Source organism: Eleutherodactylus coqui, chromosome 4, assembly GCF_035609145.1.
Source record: "Eleutherodactylus coqui strain aEleCoq1 chromosome 4, aEleCoq1.hap1, whole genome shotgun sequence".
NCBI classification, from domain to species: Eukaryota; Metazoa; Chordata; class Amphibia; order Anura; family Eleutherodactylidae; genus Eleutherodactylus; species Eleutherodactylus coqui.
Genome location: NC_089840.1, coordinates 255,712,265 through 255,734,833, shown reverse-complemented (window position 1 = coordinate 255,734,833; position 22,569 = coordinate 255,712,265). Strand labels below are relative to the sequence as shown.

At 45.4% G+C, this 22,569-nt stretch overlaps 1 protein-coding gene across 3 annotated transcripts in view; it reads left to right on the top strand.

Moving 5' to 3' along the window:
* Window positions 1-22,569, top strand: part of DHX32 (DEAH-box helicase 32 (putative)) — a 76,232-nt gene that overhangs the window by 25,227 nt on the left and 28,436 nt on the right. For all 3 annotated transcript variants that reach the window (XM_066601136.1, XM_066601137.1, XM_066601138.1), the window contains exons 4-7: window positions 8,383-8,755; window positions 11,899-12,144; window positions 16,866-16,965; window positions 19,083-19,241. In XM_066601136.1, the coding sequence (XP_066457233.1) occupies window positions 8,383-8,755; window positions 11,899-12,144; window positions 16,866-16,965; window positions 19,083-19,241 (878 nt within the window). The remainder of the gene's footprint in view (window positions 1-8,382; window positions 8,756-11,898; window positions 12,145-16,865; window positions 16,966-19,082; window positions 19,242-22,569) is intronic.

Sequence of the window (22,569 nt, the reverse complement as noted above, 5' to 3'; positions counted from 1 at the left end):
TGTCCAAAGTGGACAACAACTTTTAACCCTTTTGCACATTTAGATATTGCGTCCAAATGCACGTCGGGTTAAGGTATTTAGACATAAATGCACATCCACCAAATAGACCCGTGGACACAACCACTGTGCTGGCCATGGGTTTATCTGTATAAACTCTGCTGTGATTGACTGGTGGTGACAGTCGGCATCACATTAAAGGGGACCTGTCATGTCCTCATGTCAGTAGGTCTGGCTATGTAGCTTTGCAGCAGCTGTCCCGTTCCCTACAACTAGGTCCACTTTTTGTTCATACTCGCCCCATTTCTCTGCACAGCCTCTCCTTGAATTTGTGAAGATGTCAAGTGGGTGGCGTCTAGTGCTCGTTGTCAATTAAGTCTGATGTTACCCATTGACAGCCGGTATTGGGGACTGCCTACTTGACACATTCAAGGTGCCAGAAGGCAATGGGTGTGGGTATATGCAAAAAAAGACCTTGTTGGAGTCAGCGGAGCTGATGATTTTTTTTCATTGCTTGCTGGACATCGTGGATTGCGGGGGGGTTTTCCGCGTGGATGTATGCGGATCATCCATGCGGAAAAAATAATAATAATTGCAACCCCACCTTCAAATCCACAGTGCATCCGCAATTGTATTTGCGGATTAATTATGGGTCGGCTGTTGCTTAAAGCCAGCACCTGTCCGCAACAGCTCTGATAAGCTGCACGGCTCATCGGAGCTGTTAACCTTTTATATTTAAATCTCCCAGCAGATGTTCCGGGGTCCCATACGGCCACCCGCGATGAGATCGCGGGTTGCTGTGCGGGTGTCATGGCAGCCAGGGGCCTATTAAAAAGCCATAGGGCTGTCATAGTAGAATGCCTATCAAGTAATGCCCTTGGGGTAGCTTGATAGATTGCCTGTCACACCAAGCTATATTGTAATGCTATGGCATTACATCATACTGTAGAGGCGATCAAAGCAGCAAAAGTTATTGTCCCCTCTGGGGACTAAGAAAAAACGTAAAAAAAAAAAAGTTTTTTACTAATTATTTAATAAAATAAAAGTTTTTTAAAAATCCCAAACCTTTCACCATATTTCTAATAAAAAAATCTAAATAATAAAACAAAGATGCATGTTTGGTATTTGAGGCTCCATATATAAAGGGAGTGATTTCGGGCAAACGGTATGAGGGGTGTAGAAGACAGATAGAAACAGCAATGGAGTTGGTTGGTACACGGCAGTTAAGCTATGTAGCTTACCCTGTTTGTTATTGGTCCTCTTTAAGGCTTTTGCATCTTTTTTGCTTTTTCGCAAGAGTTGCAAAATTTAGTAAGATTTCCCCGTTTCTGTTCACTTGGAATGCAGTAGTTTTACAATCTCCACTTTTACTGACTCGGACTGTCACATTTATACCTTGCAGTGCTCATTATTATGCTTCATGTGCTGAGCAAAGATAAATGGTGACATTTACGCAGGCATTGGCTGCACACATTCACATAACATTTTATTAATTTATCAAAGTCAGTGAATAAGGTTATAGGTTGGATTGTCAAAGAAATATGGCAGCATTCAGCGCTCTACTTTGGAGAGAGACTATAATTTTATCTTGTATTCCTTGTGTATACTTCGGGGTGTATATACAGTACTGTGCAAAAGTATTAGGCAGGTGGGGGGAAATGCTGCAAAGTAAGAATACTTTCAAAAATAGAAGTGTAAGGCCCAATGTGCACGGGAAAATTTGAATTACGGACGATCTGCAAATCACGCCGCTTATAGGGAGACATGGGCGTCCGTAGCTTTATTAAGGCATGCAGATTTGGTTTGCGGACCTTCTGGTCCAGAAAACAAATCGCAGCATGCTCCATGGTTTTGCTGTGGTTCCCGCATTGAGGTTAACCCTTTCCAATCCACTGTCTGACATCTGAAGACATTATGATTTAAGGCTATACAGCTCCGATGTTGGAAGATGTCCGTCGGGGTTCTCTTACTGTATATTGCCAGCCTCTCTGCTGTCGGAGCCTATCCAACGTGTCACCTCATGCAGTACTGGCTTTAGCCAGCAGATAGCACCAGGCAGAAAACGAGTAAGCCCCCCCTAGGAAAACCAGGATACAAATTGGATTGGAAAGGTTTAAAGGAAGCTATCTGATCCTAGCTACACTACACAAAAAAAGAAAAAAACAATACTCCCTTAGCAGGCGCCATCCGGGTCCTTCCCGCTGGTCTCCAGTGCTTCAGCAGGCTTTGCGTGTAGTCCTTAGCACTGACAGAGTATCTCTTACAGGTAACGGAGATTGAATACCCAACCTCCAGCAAGAGATTGCTGTGATTGGTTCGCGAGTGTTGCCTCAGCCAATCAGAGCAATCTCTTGCTGGAGGCGGGGTTTTCAAGCCCTGTTACCAGCAAAAGATACGCTGCCAGAGCTGGGAACTACACAGAAGCCTGTTGGAGACCAGCGGGAGGGACCTGGACGGCACCTGCTAGGTGAGTATAAGACACCCCCCGAAAATAAGACCCTTTGTCTCTCTTATTGGGCAAAAATTAATATGACAGTGTCTTATTTTCGGGAAAACACGGTATCAGTGAGAGAGGATGGTCTACAGCAGTGTTTCCCAAACTCCAGTACTCAAGACCACCAACAGGTTATGTTTTCAGGATATCCTATAGTAAAAACACCGGTGGCGATGTCTGTGGCACCGACAATAATTACATCACCTGTGCAATACTTAGGAAATCCGTAAAAAAAAAATTGGCCTGTTGGGGGTCCCTGAGGACGGCAATTGGGAAACCCTGGTCTACAGCATGGGGTGATAAAGATGAGGTGGACGTCAGCACTCCAGGCAGCAAACTTTATTGATCATGCCAATAGTACACCAGCGATGTTTCAGCTCAACACTAAGCCTTTTTCAGGTAGTCAATAAGGGCATACACCTCACAATCACCTGTAAATATACACGAGTATCCAATGGTAACTGCGATCCATAATACAATCCGACTTGGTACCAAACCTCGGCGTCCTCTTGTCTCCAATTGCATGCCTAACTCGCACCATTTACTTTCGGGTCTCTTCTCAACTTCACCACTCGAAATTGCGCATATCTTGCCCAAAGTTCGATCGGAGCATAACCCTCAACTTCTAAATCTATTCCCAATATATTTCATACTATTCAATATTCCTATTGAATGCCCATGTCCTGCAAGAATCTAATGGCCATTTTACTTAATATGCAGTACATATCCACATTTACATAAAAAAGGGGGAGGAGAGAAAGGGTTATGTTCCGATCAAACTTCAGGCAGGACATGCGCATCTGATCGGTGAAGTCGAGAAGAGAGAGGGCAGAAGGATCATGATGTAATAAGACCCGAAAGTAAGTGGCACGAGTACAAGCATGCGTTTGGAGATGGAGGTCAGAAACGCTATCTTTTCTCCTTAGGGAGAGCACCTGGATGGTGAGTGAGGAGACTCATATGGACATGCATGCTACTCTGGGTAATATGCAAATAAGCTCTCCCTAAGGAAAAAAGATACCGTTTCTGACCCCCATCCCAGGCCTCTCACTAGCAAAGCCAGACTCCTACTGTACACTGATAAAGGGTAAATACCCTGAAACAGCTGTCTGTACATGGAGTCTGGCTTTGCTTTTGTCATTGTTACAAGGCTTGTATAAAGAGTCTGACTTTGGCTTGAAGGAATGCTGCCTTTCAATAGATGGCATAGTGGAGGGTTTATTCCATCTCCCTTATTTAGAGACGGGAGGATGCTGAGGCCGGGGTGCGAAGTCTGACCATATTATGGATCGCAGTTATGATTGGATATTCATGTATATTTACCAGCTGATTGTGATTTGTATTATAATGGGGGGATATGACCTCTTTGCACTTATGATGTATGTCTGTGCAATCTATGGTTTCATCTATGACCCTGTTGACTGCTTCAAAAAGGCTCGGTGTTGAGCCGAAAAGTCGCTGGTATACTTTCTGCTTGACCAATAAAGCTTTGTCGCATGTATTACTGACGTCCACCTCATCTTTATTTTCCTATTTCTGGGTGGTTATGGACTGATTTTTTTCTTGACGTCTTGTGCGCCATTTTTACTGTGCGGACATTGGTGCTGCTACTAATTGCTAAGTGAAGAATTCTACAGCATGAGATGGTGACAGGGAAGGGTTCCGAAGCTGGCATGCGGTTACTTCCTCCTATTGAGAGACTCGATAACGAATAATTACAATGGCTAATTCCATTATTTTGTGCCTCTGTCTCACAAGGGTGAATCAATCGCCATCTCCATGTAACCACGTACTGGAGCGCAGACAGTTTGTGCTTCTATTACCAGTAATTCCTGCACTATGTTTCGCTAAGTGTAGCATTTTCCATTGAAGACAAGCTTGTTATTTCATCCGTATTGACATAATTATGTTGCCCCGTCTAGTATTTTTTACGATCTGACTCTTTGCGAGCTTTTTATAAATGCCATGGTGGAAAAGAGGACGCGACGTCCAGTAACTGCGGTGCATTTCATTGTGTCAGCAGCTTCCAGTGACAAGACGTTGTAGAATTGTGCGACCTTTTTAAAGACAACTAAGTTTAGATAACGAGTTCTTTAACATTTCAAGGAAGGAAAATGGCCATAGGGGCAAGATTTTATTAGATCAGGCTGTCACAGTACAAAGTCCGAAGCCTCATTTGTCTAAATTCATGTTAGATACAGATTTGTTAAACTAGAGACATACATTCATTAAATTGTAGCATTGTAGTTGGGTATGTGCAGGCCGTACATGGGATATACCATTTAATAAGGTCTAATGAGCCTATGGGTTTATGAAATAGACCCTAATGGCAAGCGATCAGCTTGAAATCTCCTCCGAATGGCATTGTCCTCTGCTACATCTCTTTAGTGCATTATTGTATTATAGGCTGGGGCTCACTAGAGCATCCTCTAAAGGGCTGGGTCAACCATTCACATTAGAGATGAGCGAACGTGTTCTTCCGAGCTTGATATTCGTGCGAATATTAGGGTGTTCGGTATGTTCGTTATCCGTAACGAACACCATGCGGTGTCCGGGTTACTTAAACTTTCTTCCCTGAGACGTTAGCGCTTTTTTTTGGCCAATATAAAGACAGGGAAGGCATTACAACTTCCCCCTGCAACGTTTAAGCCCTATACCACCCCCCTGCTGTGAGTGGCTGGGGAGATAAGGTGTCCGCCTGATATGAAAGTCTGCCCCTCCCGCGGTTCGCTATGGATGCATTCTATATGCGCTCAATGGGGCCAGCGGCAGCAGCGCTGACCCCATTGAGAACATATAGAAGACAAATCCTTCTTCTCTGGCACAGCTGTAACAGCTGTAGCAGAGAAGAACGATGTTTGCCCATTGAATTCAATGGAGCGGCAATACAGCATGTTCCACTGAATGCAATGGGCTGCCGGCGATCGCAGGATGAATGGTCGGAAAGGGGTTAAATATATAACCCCTTTCCTGCAATTCATCCAGAAATGTGTTACACTAAAAATATATACCGGCGTATAAGGCGACGGGGCGTATAAGACGACCCCCCAACTGTCACCTTATACGCCGGTAATACAGTGGAGCAAAGAATAAAAAGCATTACTTACGTTTTTAGATGATCTGCGGCGCTCCTGCAGGCTGTCACTCCCTCCTGGTCCACGGCAGAGTATTGCTTTCTCCACGAAAGACTTTAAATCCCAGCCTCCAGAAGCACACGTGCCTTCAGCCAATCACAGCCAATGACAATGATGTCATTGAATGGCTGTGATTGGCTGTGTTTCTGGAGGCGGGGATTTCAAGGCTTGAAATCCCCGCCTCCAGAAACACAGCCAATCACAGCCATTCAATGACATCATTGTCATTGGCTGTGATTGGCTGAAGGCACGTGTCTTTCTGGAGGCAGGGATTTAAAGCCTTTCATAGAGAAAGCTTGTCTGCCGTGGATTAGGAGGGAGTGACAGCCTGCAGGAGCGCCGCAGATCATCTAAAAACGTAAGTAATGCTTTTTATTCTTTGCTCCACTGTATTGCCGGCGTATAAGGTGACAGTTGGGGGGTCATCTTATACGCCCGGTCGCCTTATACGCCGGTATATATTTTTAGTGTAACACATTTCTGGATGAATTGCAGGAAAGGGGTTATATATTTAACCCCTTTCCGACCATTCATCCTGCGATCGCCGGCAGCCCATTGCATTCAGTGGAACATGCTGTATTGCTGGCTCCATTGAATTCAATGGGCAAACATCGTTCTTCTCTGCTACAGCTGTTACAGCTGTGCCAGAGGAGGACGATCTTTATGCTGACAGTGGGGGGGGGGGGGCACTCTTGCCGCTATTGTGGCTTAATAGTGGGACCTGTGAACTTGAGATGCAGCCCACCATGTAGCCCCTCGCCTGCCCTATCCGTCACTGTGTCATTCCCATCACTTTCCTGAATTGCCCAGATTTTCACACATGAAAACCTTAGCGAGCATCGGCGAAATACAAAAATGCTCTGGTCGCCCATTGACTTCAATGGGGTTCGTTGTTCGAAACGAACCCTCGAGCATCGCGGGAAGTTCGTTCCGAATAACGAACACCCGAACATTTTGGTGTTCGCTCATCTCTAATTCACATGTATAACACTAGCTAGAACCATATGTAGGTAGAGTAGGCATCTGTTTAGCCTGTGGGAACCACTAATTGAGACGGGAGGGGGCTTCTCTAGAGCACCAGGTACCCCTGGCTAATCCCTTGTCTTCTAATCCATTGAGAGCCTTCAGTAGCCTCAGATTCCCCAGTAAAATGAAGGGTCTATGGTGCCTTTAATATTCTAGACACAGTGGTGCGTCATTGTATACATATGCGATTGGTATTGCAAGTCAACTGCCTTTAAGTACCAAGTCATATGCCCATCAATCAAACCTATCTCAAAGTGTACCTAACTTTTCAGATTACTTTTCAGAATAAGGTGCTGTGTGTATACGAGTAATAAGACTGTTTCTGGCCATTATATTTCTTGTATTTGCCCTTTGCAGGCTGTAGCTATAACTTTCCATTCTCTCTGAGCTGGTAGGAGGAGCCTGCTGTTCTACTGGGTTCTATACACTGTGCATAAAGAAAGCTGTAGATTCTGTAACACATACACAGAGGAATAACATTGCCATGGAGGATACTAGAGAAGTTCTGAGATGTGATTCAAGTAGCTATAAAACTGTAACGCCATACTGGCGCTGGATAGGAGCCACAAGTGTAGTAGCTGTGTGGGACCGGAGAATAGTCAGCAGGAAGCTGGAGGTCGTCGGTAGGTTGTCACAGTTGCAGTGCAATGGGTGAGGTGGAAAGTGTAGTCTGATGGAAGCCAGGAGTCGTTATTGAGTAGTCTGGCAGAAATAGTGGAGGAGCAGGTAACGTGGAGCTTGACCAAACAGTGCTGTGAAGCAGAATAATCATGTATAAGGAGGGTGTAGCAGGGCCAAGTTTAAATAGAGGGCTAATTGGGGAAGGAACAAGATATGGGGTGGACTAGACAGGGAAGACATGGAACAAGGAACAGGAGACAAGGAACATGAGACTAAGAATCAGAGGGAGCTATGCAACATGCTGAAAAGCTCAGTATGAAGGGCTGCCGCTCGGGGTGCAGAAGGGTGCAGGGTCGAATCCTGACAAAAACTGTAAATCACTTACTATGATCTGTTGCAGCATGTCTGTATGAGCCTGTGTTTGTCTTCTTCTCCCCCCCCCCCCCTTCCATCATGTAGAATTCTATGAACTGCATGAGTAATCACCACTTTCTCGTATCCATATTGATATTTCTGTTACTTGGATACTTGAGCCACAATCGGTATCCCACAGGAAGTAGAGTCAAACAGAGGTCTCCTTTTCATTCTTGACCCATGCAAGGAGGTGTGGACTTTCCCCTTTGGATTGCCAAGTCATGTAATGGCGGGTGTGTTACAAAGAACACCGAATCAGGTGAAATCGGGAGCAAAATTGCGGGGCTGTCTCTGTGAGAGTGGTCAGCAGCCGCCAAACCAGAGGATGGGAAGCAATAGTACAAGCTGATCTCTTCAGAGTGTGCCCGTTGCTATGGACTGTGGGCGCCACCAGCCGTGTAGGCAGGGAAGCCACAGTAGCAAATGGGAAATAATCTATGGATGTGGGAAAGTGAGTAAGGCCTCAGTTAATGTAAGTTGAAGAGTTGAGGCAAATCAAGAAAGCTATCTAGCTAAAGTGACAATTACTGCCCCTCAAGATAGCTGCCCCTTGCCTCCTGTGTATAGTGTTGTGCTTCGCTTGAATGTTCCTCCATTACTTGTGCCCACTTGCTTGAGTTTTTTTGCATTGTCTACGATACCTTATGTGTGTAACGCTATAATGTGTCCTCATTTGCTCTGTTTTTTACATTGCAGGTATTGTACAGATGAGATGTTACTGCGGGAGATGATGTCGAGCCCCCTGTTGTCCAGCTATGGAGTTATAATCATCGATGATGTTTACGAGCGCTCCGTGTCCACCGATGTCCTCCTCTCTTTCATTAGAGACATCCTTTTAGCTAGACCTGAACTGAAGGTTGTGATAATCACCCCTCCCGAATTGTCCAGTAAAACAGTGTCTTACTACGGAAACGTTCCTCTCGTTGAGGTGGAAAGCACGTATTCAGCAGAAGTCGTATACACCTCTGTGATTCAAAGGGACTATTTCCATGCGGCTTTAAGACTCGTTTTTGAAATCCACCACACACAAGAAAAAGGGGATATTGTTGTCTTTCTGGCTTGCGAACAAGTAAGTGGGTGTGGGTGGGTTCTGGGCTAGTTCCTTGCCTTGATCACTTGGCTCCTACTTTTATGTAAAGTTTATGAGGAGCAAAAAAGTTGACCTTATATGATGATGGAACTTGGAATCTTCTCCAAGGTTTCCTACATCTCTGCTGCCATTTCTTTGGAAAAGGAAGTAAAAAGTCATCGGAGTTGGGGAAACCTTGAGCATACGATTTGTGTTTTTTAAACTTTGTAATTTCACCACTTTTTTAGCTTTTTTTAACTTTCAAATCTAAGGTTTGCGGCTTTTAATGCTGACTAAGATGTAAAATGGAATCTCCGTTAGGCCCAAATACTACCGCACTTCTTTCTTGTCCCAGTTCTGTACAGTCTGAAGGAGTTGTCTCATAAAGACAGACTCTTCAGGGTATTTGGACAGTAAGATGGGGACCTATTCGAGTTCCCCTTCGATGAGCTAGAATGACCACCATGTACTACTCAATTTGTGTTGTAGTGGACGTTGCAGATGAAATGTCTGACTAGACATGACATGCCTCAGCAATAACCACTAAACACCAGGGATTCGAGAAGCCAATTACAAAATATGGGCAGTCCTATGAACTTCTGGCCTCCCTTTGCTGCCATAACAGTTTCCAGTCTTCTGCGAAGGTTTTCCATTAGCTTCTGCAGCTTGGCTATAGAGGTTTGCATCCATCCTGCAACAATAAAATTTAATGAGGCCAGATACTGATATAGGGAGATAAGTCTGGGCTCACAGTCGTTCCATTTTACCTTAATGGTTGTTGCATATAGTGAGGTCAGGGGTAGAGTTGAGCGAGTATACTCGCTAAGGCACATTACTCGAGTGAGTAGTGCCTTAGCCGAGTATCTCCCCGCTCGTCTCTAAAGATTCGGGGGCCGGCGCGGGTGACAGGTGAGTTCCTCGCCGCTCTCCCCCGTTGCTCCCCGCCGGCCCCCAAATCTTTAGAGACAAGCGGGGAGATACTCGGCTAAGGCACTACTCGCTCGAGTAATGTGCATTAGCGAGTATACTCGCTCATCTCTAGTCAGGGGTATTGGTATGTAGAAACAGCTTCCCGCTTTCAATGAATTGGCGGGAATAACGCAATTCTGTAGAATGCCATTGTAAACTATAGAAATGAAGGCGTGCCATCAAAAGACAGTTCTGCCATTACAAATTCTTAAAAATTGGGTCCTTGTTCCCCGTTGCTCATTGGAAACTGGTTGCATGGGCAAGGGGAACTCTATTATAGTCTGAGAGATACAGAAAATGTTCAGCAAGGAGTATAGATGTTGGACTCTTCTATAGTGGCAGGTTCTAATGAGCAGCAGGACATATGGGACCTTTAGGGTGGTTCAGCCCTATATCGTATGGATATTTAAAAATGTTAAATTTGACGTTTTCTCTTTTTTGCAATCATTTACCCATCTCAGACCTTGGCTTATAGGCATGTAGTGCTTTATTGGCATTAGAGAAACCAAAGGATGTTTGGATTGTTGTTGTTTTGGTTTATTTAGAGACTTGTTTCCTGTTAATCTGCTTTTTTACGAGGAGTAAGGGTCCTTTTACGTGGGACAATTGTTGGGCGTTTAAGCGCCTGACAGTCATCACAAGGACTATTGTTCCTTTGCTTTCACACAGGAGCAATAATCGCTTACTGAATGGAGGGGAAGAGTGCCAGAGATCTCTTCTGGCCGCCCTTCTTCGTTCAGAGTAAACAGGCAGCCGTTCATCTATGGACGACTGTTTACACAGGCCAATTATCAGCATAAAAAGCAAGCATAAAAACTGAATGAGAAGTTAAAAATTTATGCTTTGTCATTCAAATGTTGGGCATGCTAAAGGCGCATATACACTGAAAGATATTCGCTCAAAAATTGCTGAAAAAACTGTTTGAGGGACAATTTTGAGCGATCATCTTTGCATAACTCTAAGTAGCTAATTAGCTACTTAGAGTTAATGCAGGCGGAGCGGGATTCCACCGCGATGGCTCAGAGAACAAAACAGCTGTTTTTTATGCAAACAGCTGCTTTGTTCTCTGCACTTTCAGCTGGTGTCCTGCTGAGAACTGCCAGAAGGATACCAGCTGAAAGAATGCTATCAGCACCGCTCACTGAGAAAATCAGCGTGCGGCGCTGAGAAGTCATTGGTGATTTCTAGCTTGCACGAAAAGTGCACGATGGCCGCGCATTTAGACGCAACGGAATTTTGAGTGATAGTCGTTGTGCCTAAATGGGCCTTTAGACTCAGCGATCCAAGGACTACCTGAACAATAATCATTCTGTGTAAAAGGGCCCTAACCCACCTGGTCCTAACAGCAGTCCCATTTGACCAAAAACATTCAACTGGTACAAGCCATCATTTTGACGGTTTAAGAGGTTATCTTGAGTCAGCAGTAATCTGTGGAGGGATTTTGGTAGTAAATATTAGGTTTCCTGCAGGCCAAAGTAAGCATTACACAATTCGTCAACAACACCTGCCGGTATACACCGGGGTCGGATGGAAAGAACTGCTCCAACCCTTGTATAGTGGCTGACACTTGTAATTGTAAGAACAGCTCTCATTGAAATCAATGGGAGCTGTGCTTGCAATTGTGAGCGCCGGTCACTACACAGGGGCCGGAACAGTGCTTCCGCTCTGACCTCTGTGTATCCCGGCGGCCGCTGTCTGGATAACTTCCTCCTTAAACTGTATTTAAACCTTAAAAAGAGGTGTTTTTAATAAGTGATGAGCCTAAGAACTAGGATGCGGAATCTGAAATTAGCTGGGGGGAGGTGGGGAATTAGAGGCAACATCAGAAAATCTATTACTCTTTCAGTTAATTAAGAAGCTTGGAACAACTTATAACAGTTTTGTGGTTGGAAAATCAACAAAGTGAGTTTAAGCATGTCGGGGATAAACTTGTAGCCCTATCTGTTTCTTTGTATCCGCTCTTCTCTCTAATTATTACATGAGGATCCTGAGCTGCGGACCCCCATCTATAAACTTGGAACTTCCTAGAAGGGTGTTTGACAATGCCATCTCATCATACCAGAGTCAACTTCTGAATATACTGAGTGGTTGGCCAGACTTTTTGAAGGATACACATCATTTTTTTTTTTTTTTTTTTCCAATTACTAATTAAATTTTTTTTAAATTTTTTTAAGGAGATAAAACGGGCTTACGAAATGATCCACCAGGAGGTTGTGCACTCCAATCCTAAACTTTGTGAATTACTTCCAATTCCGCTCTATCCTCATCAAAGCCTTCCACAATACTTGCCATACGAGGGTCTGGATTATGGATGTAAAGACCACAGGAGAAAAGTGGTGTTAACAACCAGTCTTGGCGAGTCCCTCGTCTGGATGAGCAACATTCACTTTGTCATTGATGTTGGAGTGGAGCGGAGAAAGGTAAATACCATTTTTTTTCATTCTTTCCTATTGCGGCTCCCAAAACAAATCTGGCAAGCTAGATCCGAGCCCTGCTAAATAAAGTCTTACTGTGTGTTCTGTTCATATGCATCTCCTCATGCCGCTGCCAAAACCTTGCAATGCCGTATTCACTTTCCAAACTCCGCTTGGGTTGTTTGCCATAAAATAACTATTAGCGCAGATGGCCATCGTGCTATACCACATGGATGGACGAATCTATAATAATTCAGTGGTTCACAGGGTAATAATGGGGGTCTAGAGTGTTTTAGCAATTTATTTTCGAGCCAAGTATCCCCCTCAGTGACAAAAAGTTCCAAATGGGTACCCTCATGGAAGCGATCGGTTATAAGTGTTAACAATATAGGGCTTTGCTTACAATGTCACTGGAAGTTCCTTCATGTTTGACATGAAAAATAACGCTTCATGCAATACTGTTCCCCCTGTCAAAAGGACGATCGCCTCTCCTTTTCCCCAATGGACCCAATTATATGGGGTGTAGGGGACCCCATCTGTATCTGTTGTGTGATGCATTCAGAGTTACGTCATAACTTTTCTGTTGAAGCTCTGACTAAAAAGTGGCACTCCTTTCTGCTCAACTTTTGTTCTCCTCTCCAACTTATGTAGCAAATGCCACCAACCGCATTTGAATAACAAATGGTACATATGACCCCTTTCAGCAGAACCCAAAATGGATGCGCACCAGACTTCTAAATGCAAATATGGACTTCAGGCAAAACACCTATGTATACAGACTTCAGACTAGCTCCCTCTCATACAAACAAAAACATAGGACCCCCTAAATAACAGATGTCAAACCAGTCCCCCACTGCAGATACAGATGCCTCCTATATATTCAGACCCACTAAAAATTATAAATTAATTGTAACCTGCCACATACCCCCACAACAGGTCCTCAACACGGTGCAGCCACTAACTGACACCCTATCCAGAAACTACACTATGCTTTCCCCCCTTTTGCCCACCCAGCATATAGGCCCTCACCATTGTCAACCATCATCCGCGATACCCCCCCTCTAGGGTACAGACCCTCACCACAGTGCAACTACCAGTGGTGGAGGGGGTTCAAATGAGGGCAACTAAACTAATACATGGAATGAAGGGGCTGGAATACCCAATGAGGCTATCAAAATTGGGATTATTTACCCTGGAAAAAAGACGGCTAAGGGGTGATCAAATAATTATGTTTAAATACATTAGGGGACAATACAAGGATCTCTCCCATGATCTGTTTATACACAGGACTGGGTTGCTAATGAGAGGGCATCCGCTACGTCTAGAAGAAAGCAGGTTTCATCACCAACACAGAAAAGGGTTCTTTACTGTAAGAGCAGTTAGACTGTGGAACTCTCTGCCGGAGGATGTGGTGATGGCAAAATCCATAGAGGAGTTTAAAAGAGGACTAGATGTCTTTCTAGAGGGGAAGGATATTATAGGTTATAAATCTTAGGTTAATTGTTAATCCGGGTATACAGGCAGGTAGGAACTATGAGGGGTTGATCCAGGGAACAGTCTGATTGCCATCAGGGAGTCGGGAAGGACTTTTTCCCCCAAAAGGGCTAATTGGCTCCTGCCTCTTGGTGTTTTTTTTTGCCTTCCTCTGGATCAACAGCATAGGAGGATAAACAGGCTGGACTAGATGGACATTGTCTTCATTCGGCCTTACATACTATACCAACTGTTTCTCATCCCCGGACGGAGGTGGCAGAACTTTCAATGCATTGCAAAGTCAAGATGTAAGGCCCCATTTACATCTAGACTCTGGCTGATTTCCATTTTTTTGACTCTGTCCTTGGAGCCAATCAACGAAAATACCAAAACTGCCAGATCCTTCACATGCTGGAGCCAAACGGCACCAATTTGACCCAATTAACTATAACTGGGTTCACCCGGCTTCTGACGTTCAAAGTGGCATTTTCACAGATGAAATAGCGCATCTGCGCTTCTTCGTCCGGGATTTTCTGCCGGTTCCGCTCCGAACAGACTTGGATGGGCCCTAATCGTATAATCGGAGCCATGCTTCAGTTTGTACCTGAGAAAACAGTACATAAATGATGATTGTTGTATTTTTTACATCTGCTCTAAGCAAGAGATACTATCTCAGCCAGTCATTCCAAGCAGAGAATATCACAGAGGAAAACCAAGGCTTGTTTCTGTTAACATTCAATCAGCTCAACGCTTGCCGATAAAGAGAGCCCCACAGTTGGTGGCATATGCAAGTAGAATGATTTATGTAGCAGGCAATCATAGTACAAGCCGAAGGAAAGCTTGTCCTAGAGTCTGGTGATGGGTCTGCCTGCTCCCCCCGTCCTATGTGTTTACTAGGCTGAGGGCAACAATCACTTGTGATCTTTTCATATAGCGTCTTGCAGATCATAAAGCGACATATATCGACCTGTACCAAATAATTGTGACACTAATGAGTGCAGAAGAGCATTGAGCCACAGGACACTAATAGCTGAGAGACTGGAGCAGTTTATGGAGCTCGGATGACATCTTGCTTGATGAGATAACGGTCACCAGTGACCACTTTAGTGAAACCCTTAACAGAAAAGCATAAGATAAAGCTTCACTAATCTACTACTTGAAATAAAACCAAAAATATATATAATATATACACTGTCCTACCAAAAATAATTGGACACCTGTGTAAGAATCAAAAGTAGTATTTATTTGCACATGTTAGTACTTAGTGGGGCTCCTTTGGCCCTAATGACATCAGATACTCTCCGTTGTATACTTTCTACTAACATCTGATACACTTCAGGTGACCTTTCCCTTCAGTCATCCTGCAAACATCTGGCAAGTTCTTTTAAAGGAGATGTATGCTGATCATATTTCCTGATCCGACGTTCCAGTTCGTCTCAAAGATGTTCAGTTGGGTTCAGGTTGGGATTCTGTGCAGCCGGTCCAATCGTTGAACATCCGTATCTGCACACCAACGTAAACAGTGTAGGATTTGTGATCAGGCACGTTGTCTTGTTGGAAGTATGGCCGATCATTCCCAGAGTATTGTCACATTATCGGCAGCACATTATTGTCTGGAATGTCAGGGTACACCTCCATGTTCATGGTTCTTGTCACTACAACCAAAGGACCGAGACCATGCCCCGTAAAACATCCCCAGACCATAATGGAACCTCCACCGTACTTATCTGTTGGCACAACACTTTCAGTCAAAAGGTATTCTCCAGTATCCTCCACACCCAGGTACGTCCGTCTGATGTGAAGATGGAGTAGGGTGGTTTGTCAGTCCAATGCTCAACTGTCCAGTGACAACGCTCCTTGCACCATTATAGATGGGCATTGTGCTTCATGGTGGACGGCTTGTGTGCAGCGGCATAACCAATCACAGCCAGCACTTCTTGAAGGTGGGGTTTTTGAAGCTCCAATCCAGGAAGCGCTGACAGAAGACTTCAAACAAGTGTTGCATTGCGATAAAAGTGCACAATTTTATCGACCGTGTGAAAGCGGCCTTACTGTTCTTGAAAAAATGGGGGGGGGGGGGAGGGAAGTGCAGCATTCACATGTACAAGGCTGATACAGGCCCATCACCACAGACTCAAGACTACAGTTGTTGCTGAAAGTGTGCTAGCGAATGTCAACTTGAAGGGGGTGAATATTTTGTTCAATTACTTAATGCTGAATGATTGTTAAATGGACGCTAACTTTTCGGACAACTTCTGCTCATCTACTAGTTTGGGTTGGTTCCATCATTTTTGTAATATATTTGCATTAAAAATGTTGTTGCTTTACCACTGTAAATTGCGTTTGAAGTGGCTGCCAAAAGGGGTCTCTTTTCTAGCTTCTCTGCAATCCACTTTCTGTTGTTGGGTACAGAGCTTCTGTAGTAACAAGGACACAAGGATGTTTCCTTAGCTCCTTCTCTTATTGCTATCTTCACAGTTGTGCTCCAATGCACTCAGAGCCTGCAGGCTGGCAGATCTGCAGACACTGCCATAACTATCTCCACGATCTCTGCCTCTCCTGTTGGTGTCTGTGTCTCTATGTGTACGTACACACATTATGTTGAGTTTACTCCCTATTTGGCCAGAATGCCTAAATCATCCTGGGAGAACAGAGGGGTGGGCATTTAGATACTGCCCACTTGCTGATTGGACCACAAGCTGTGAAATGCAGCATGGGAAGTAAGGTTAACGAAGTGTAGGACAATGAACTACTGGCAGGAAGCCTGGATTGCTACAGCCCCCTACTTAATAGTGAATTGCAAACAGCAGGGCAAGAGAAAAATGGGGAAGACCACCTGAAAATCAGAACTTGCAGGCATGAATCAGGGTGCAAAGCAGCAAATGAGCTGATAAGGAGAATCTGGTGTATTTCAGAAAAGTTGTTGAAAACTTAGGTTCACATAATGTAGTTCTCGGAGTCTGTTCAGTTGGTCAGTATTGAAGAAGCCGTAATCCAACACAATTCAACGTTTCTGAGCAACACATGAAAAACGTCCAAGGGGTGAACATTTCTTATAGGCACTATGATATCGATTTAAAGTTTTTCAGCCTCTTCATAAATACGGCTAATATATTTGCCCAAAAAAGCTTCTGCTATATAGCTATCCCTTTGCTAAAGGCAAGCTCCAAGAAACAATAAAAGTTGGCTATCAGATTTTTATTATTGCTTTCCATTGTTGTGATGTTTCAATTTTGAGATTTTTTTCCTTCTAGGTGTACAATACCAGAATCCGGGCCGAGTCTCTGATCACACAGCCAGTTAGTAGAATACGAGCCGAGATGAGGAAGCAGGTCTTGGGGACGTGTCCTGCAGGTATAACGTAATAACGGAACCGTTCACAATATTAAAGAGGCTTTCTAGCCATGTGAAAAGTTTTTGCAACAAAAAAGTAATACTCCCCTTAGCAATCCCCTGCTGCTCCTGTGCTGATGTGTCCCTGGTCCAATTGATGAGATATCATGTCAGCAGGTGACCACAGCAGCCAATCACTGACTGCTGTTACCACCAAGGTATTGGCATCATATGTCAAGGCGACACAACCTTGTTTGAGCTAAAAGATTGAAACAGGAGGGGCACCAGGGAAGCATCGGCAGGGCATCAGTAAGGTGAATATTAGTCTTTCACTTATTTTGTATAATTGAAAGCTGTTTATAAAGCTTTTCATGGAACTGGAAGACCTCTGATAACTTTATATTTTGCCAGAAACTGATATGGAGTCCAGTAAATGAAAGCCAGAAGTTTGTTCGTCTTCATTAAGTATATGCCCATATTAGAGTAGGCATGGGTAGACGTCTAGGCCATGCAATGCTCCCCTGGGAATTAAGGTATGCAAATGGGAGATGGTATAATGTCTCTGCAGTGCCACCTGTTTGGAAGGTGACTTCCCTATAAGTCAATGCCTGAGTGATTTGCCAAAGTGAGAAACTCCTGGGATTAAGTACGGAAATTTTGAGAAATTCCATGAATGAACTTGGTCTATGGTATCAGGGCATCTTCCTTTCCCTAAACCCCTTTAGTGACTTTCTCTTCTTGTTTTCTTTTACTATCTTTTGGTTTCCTCTTAAAATGTATTCACGTACTTTAATATACTTAGACTATATGGGACAAGGAGGGAGGGGGTGGCGCTCGCTGGGCTCTCTCAGGGAAGTCCCCACGGCCTGAAGACCAGAGGGGACTCCTTAGACGGGAAGTCTTGGGCGAGACACAGAAAATGTTGGAATGTTTATTTTTTTTCTTTGTATATATGTATACGAGAAGAGACAGAAGAATACACCAATCTAGAAGTGTTAAATATGTCAATGGATATTGTCTCTGTATTTGCAAACAATTCGATATTTAATGTCTTATACCCAAGTTTTGAAAGTAATTTGCATATGAACGTTAATAAATTCCTTTCGAACACAAGTTAATGCTCGCCCTTCTAATAGGCCTTCCAATATAACTAAGGATATAACCCTACTGTGCAGTGATGAGGGGCAAAAACTCTGAAACTGTTGTCTATAGATGGGCATCTTTTCCTTATGGACTAAACTCTGGATTGGGGTCTAGCAAAGCCATACTTCTACTGTACACTGATGAACGGCAAAAACCCTGAAACAGCTGTCTGTGCATGGAGTCTGGCTTTGCTTTTAATTCCCGGTCATTGTAACAAGGCTTGTGACTTTGGCCTAAAGGATTGCTGCCTTTCAATAGGTGGCGCTGTGGAGGATTTATTCCATCTCCCTTATTTGCAAACTCTGGATTGTTACATGGACTGTTCACGCAGTCATTCATCTATGAACGACTGCCTGTTTACTATGACAGGGCAGCTCGAAGAGCTCTCCGGATTGCTCCACTTCCATTCAGTGAGTGATAATTGCTTCTGTGTGAAAGTACAAAAGCGTTAATCTTTGGGAGGGCTACTGGGCGCTTAAGTACCTGCCAGTTGTCCAGTGTAGAAGTCCCCTTACAGGGAAGCTTCCTTCCAACAGGTGGTACTGCAGAGGCATCATACCATCTCCTATTTGCACCCAATAGTAAAACTATATGTACCATCAGACAACTTTAATTTCCCTTTTACACTGAATGAGAATCGGAGGGGGACTGATCAGATAAGTTTTACCAAAGCTTGGCAAAATGCATTATTGCATGCTTTGGCTGTAATAATGTCTGACCACCTTCTTGTCTCTGCTGCTGACATAGTGCCATAAGGGTAGTGTAAAGCCTACCACAAATTAGTAATGCCGCTGTCTTCACAGTAGTTTTATTTTACAATAATTTTAGGACTTGTGGCAGGTCATAAAAGGCAAAAGAGCATCACATGCCAGCCTGTCATGGGCATCACTAGTGTCATAACATCTGTATGGGGTCCTCCATCTAAGGAAACCCCAGAGGTTTGGGACCCTCATAAATGGTTGAATTTTATTTTTCGACTTTTTTTCATTTTGCAGGAAAAGTGTTCTGCCTCTACACGGAGGAGTTTGCCCAGAAGGACATGAAAATGTTTCTGACTCCAAAAGTGGAAGAGTCAAATCTGACTTCAATGGTTCTGTTTCTGAAGAGGATGGACATCGCTGGCCTGGGCCACTGCGAATTTATCAACAGACCTGGTAAGCTGTCCAAAAAGACAACTACATTCCACGTTGGGAATTTTTTTGTAATTTTCAGTGAATAAGTCCACAATGTAAATTTAAAGGATGTGAAGAGAAGTTAAAAAACCCTCTTCTGTATATGTGCATGCTTGCAAATAATGGTAGTAGTCACGTGGGTCCTGCCATGAATTTTGTTGGCCACAATTCAGATCTTAAGGCTATGTGTTGCTTCACTTCCAAGTATCCTGTCTTCACTTCTCATTTAGTTTGAAGTTTCTTTTTCCCCCACCCTAAATTATATTTAGTAAAAGCAATATAATGCAGGTGTGGTTGGATATAAAACATTATGCAAGAGCAAAAGCACACGTGATCACTAAAATATGCTGCACTTGTACTAGTGATTGTTGGCCTTTAAGAGGTTGTACCAAGTTATAAAGTTACCTCCTACCATCAGGATAGGGAATAACTTTATGATCGGTGGGGGTCCGACCTCTGGGACCCCCGCCGATCCTGAAATCCAGTTGGTCCCTAATTGAATCAAGCCAACGTTGCGCAAATGTACCTCCACTCCATTCTCCTAATTGACAGAGCTGGACATTACAGAGTTCAAGTACTTCGGCAATCTTCAGCGCTGTCATTGAAGTGAATGCAGCAATGGTGAGCCTCTGCAACCTTGGCTCCATTCACTCAAGAGACTGGCCAGACCCCTGTTCTTGGGATCGGTGGGGGTTCCAGTGGTCTGATCCTCACTAATCATAAAGTTATCCCCTGTTATGTGGCTAATAGTGATGAGCGAGCATACTCGCCAAGGGCAATCGCTCGATCGAGCATTGTCCTTAGCGAGTACCTGCCCGCTCTAGAGAAAAGGTTCGGCTGCCGGCAGCGGGCAGGGAGCGGCGGGGGAGAGCGGGGAGGAACGGAGGGGAGATCTCTCTCTCTCTCCCTCTCTCCCCCGCTCCCCCTGCTGACTGCCGCAACTCACCGCTCCCCCGCGCCGGCAGCCAAACCTTTTCTCTCGAGCGGGCAGGTACTCGCTAAGGGCAATGCTCGCTCGAGCAATTGCCCTTAGCGAGTATGCTTGCTCATCTCTGGTGGCTAAGGAAAACATTTATAACAACCCCTTTAAAGTGAATGTCTACCGTTGGTGGAGCATTGGAGCTTGCTGCTAAGTTTGGACACATAAGGCAACATTCGCATCTGCATCAAAACCTTTGGTGCAGATCAGGCATACAATACCAGATGGAATAGCGCAACATGCTGCACTGTTTCGTCTGGGAAAATGTCAGAGGGCATAACGGAAACTAGATAGACACCATTATAGTCCATGGGGTTTCTTCAGTGCCGTCTTGATGCTGGAGAATGCATAGAATGGATTTGTTCGCGTGGCCTGCGACCAGCATAGAAGGTCGCAACTGAGAGCAGCTCCCCAGGGGGGATAACAAGATCCGATTAAAATCCTGGCCTGACCAGAACCAGAGAAGCCCAAACAACACCAAGGGGCTCCTAAACCTTTAGGGACATCCTGGATCGAGCCCGAGAGTGATTGCAGCCCTCGAACTCCCACAACAGAGCCGCGAGAGGGAGACGGCGCCAACACCCTGCCAACTCTTCCCGCGCTTTTGATACAGCCCCCCTTGCCACCCCAGCCCGCCGCCTGACCGACCTGGAGCCCTAACGGGCTACCTCCCTCCAGCTACCACTCTGCAGGAGACCCCGCTGGCGCTTGGGACCAGTCGCGCCGCTCCAGCCTCACCGGAGCCCCCTCCGCGCTGTCTCCGGGCCGCGGAGACCGGGGCTTGCCGCAAGTCGGGTGGGGGCAGCCCCCCCGGCTGAACCTGACAGACTCACCTCGGAGAGGTGCAACGCTCTGCTCACGCCGCACCCGGACCACTGCTGCAGGAGTCGCAGATAGACCGCCGGCGCCGGCGGCCCTGACGCCGCTCATCCGAAGCCAACCGCAGAGACGGAGGCTCCCCGCCTGCTCCCCGCTGGTAAATATTCGCCGCCGATCGGGCCAGAAGCGGGGCCGTGTCGCCACCGGATATCCCCCTCCTTGGAGAGCTGCGGAGGATATCTCCTGCGCCTGTGCTGCTGCCGCGGGACCCGACGGAAGCCGCGCCTCGCCGGAGCCAGCATACAGCAGCTCTTCCACTGTCACACACCGCTGACACACGGCGCCTCTCACGTACCGGGTGTGGGGCCGCGCGCCGACCTGATCCCGGCACTGCAAGCTGCAGGCCTCACTCCCTATCCTCAGCGTCGGTTGCAGCGCATCCGGCCACCCCAGACTGATCAGCTCCTACGGATCAACACACCGCCGGTCCGCTCGGCCGTCAGCGAACCACACCATCTGAGGCTCGACTCCTGAGGGAATCCCCCCTTCGAGACCGGTCCTGCGGAGCCGGCGACGAAAAACCGTGAGTTACCTACAAGGGGCTGGGGGACAACACCCAAGACTGTATAGACTCCTCACATACGCAGGCACGGGCCAGGCGGCCTATAACACAACTGAAACACCTTAATTCCTAAGACTGCTGAGGGACTGGCTGCTATCTTATTCCTATTCTCCTGCGAACAGACTGCACAGAGCCGGGCCAACAAACAAAAGACCCAGCAACAGGTACCGACCCACCCCTGACTATAAACCACACCAGTAGAAGCAGATTATAATATCCCGCGGTCGGCCGACCACCATACTTGACTGGCATAACCTCCTACCCTCTTCTACCATGGCCAGACCTAGACCAGAGACAACCGGGCACTATCAAGACCTAGACAAACGAACACTCTCCGTTTCACAGCCCACGACAACGCAAAGATACAGACCCCTGATCTCTACAAGCAAATACCGACACAGTCTATACTATAACAACAACTCGCATAACCCGCCATACCAACCCAACGAGTTCTAACATGAGTACACGCGCGAAAGGTGGCACTGCCACCGAAAAACTAAAGGAATTCTCTCGTTCCGAAAACCCTGATCACACCCCGCGTGCAACGCGACCTACACAGGCGAAAGAACCTGAAACTGAAACAAAGCAAAACCCAGAACCTACCATGCGTCAACTCCTAGACGCAATCAATACTTGTAAATCTTCTCTTACTAATAAAATAGAAGAGATCAAATCTGACGTCTCCCTACTACGACAGAATGGATTTGTTCAGGCAGGGATTCTGTTTTCCTGCTCTTATAATGAAGCAGGAAACCGGAAACCCGAAGTGAAGCCTGAATATAGATGTGACTGTGGCTTTAGATGGTCCATTTTTTTCCCCCTTTGAAATTGGTGTGTTTGGCCGTTACGCATTTAATATATGAGCTTCTATAAAGACAAGCAGACTGCTG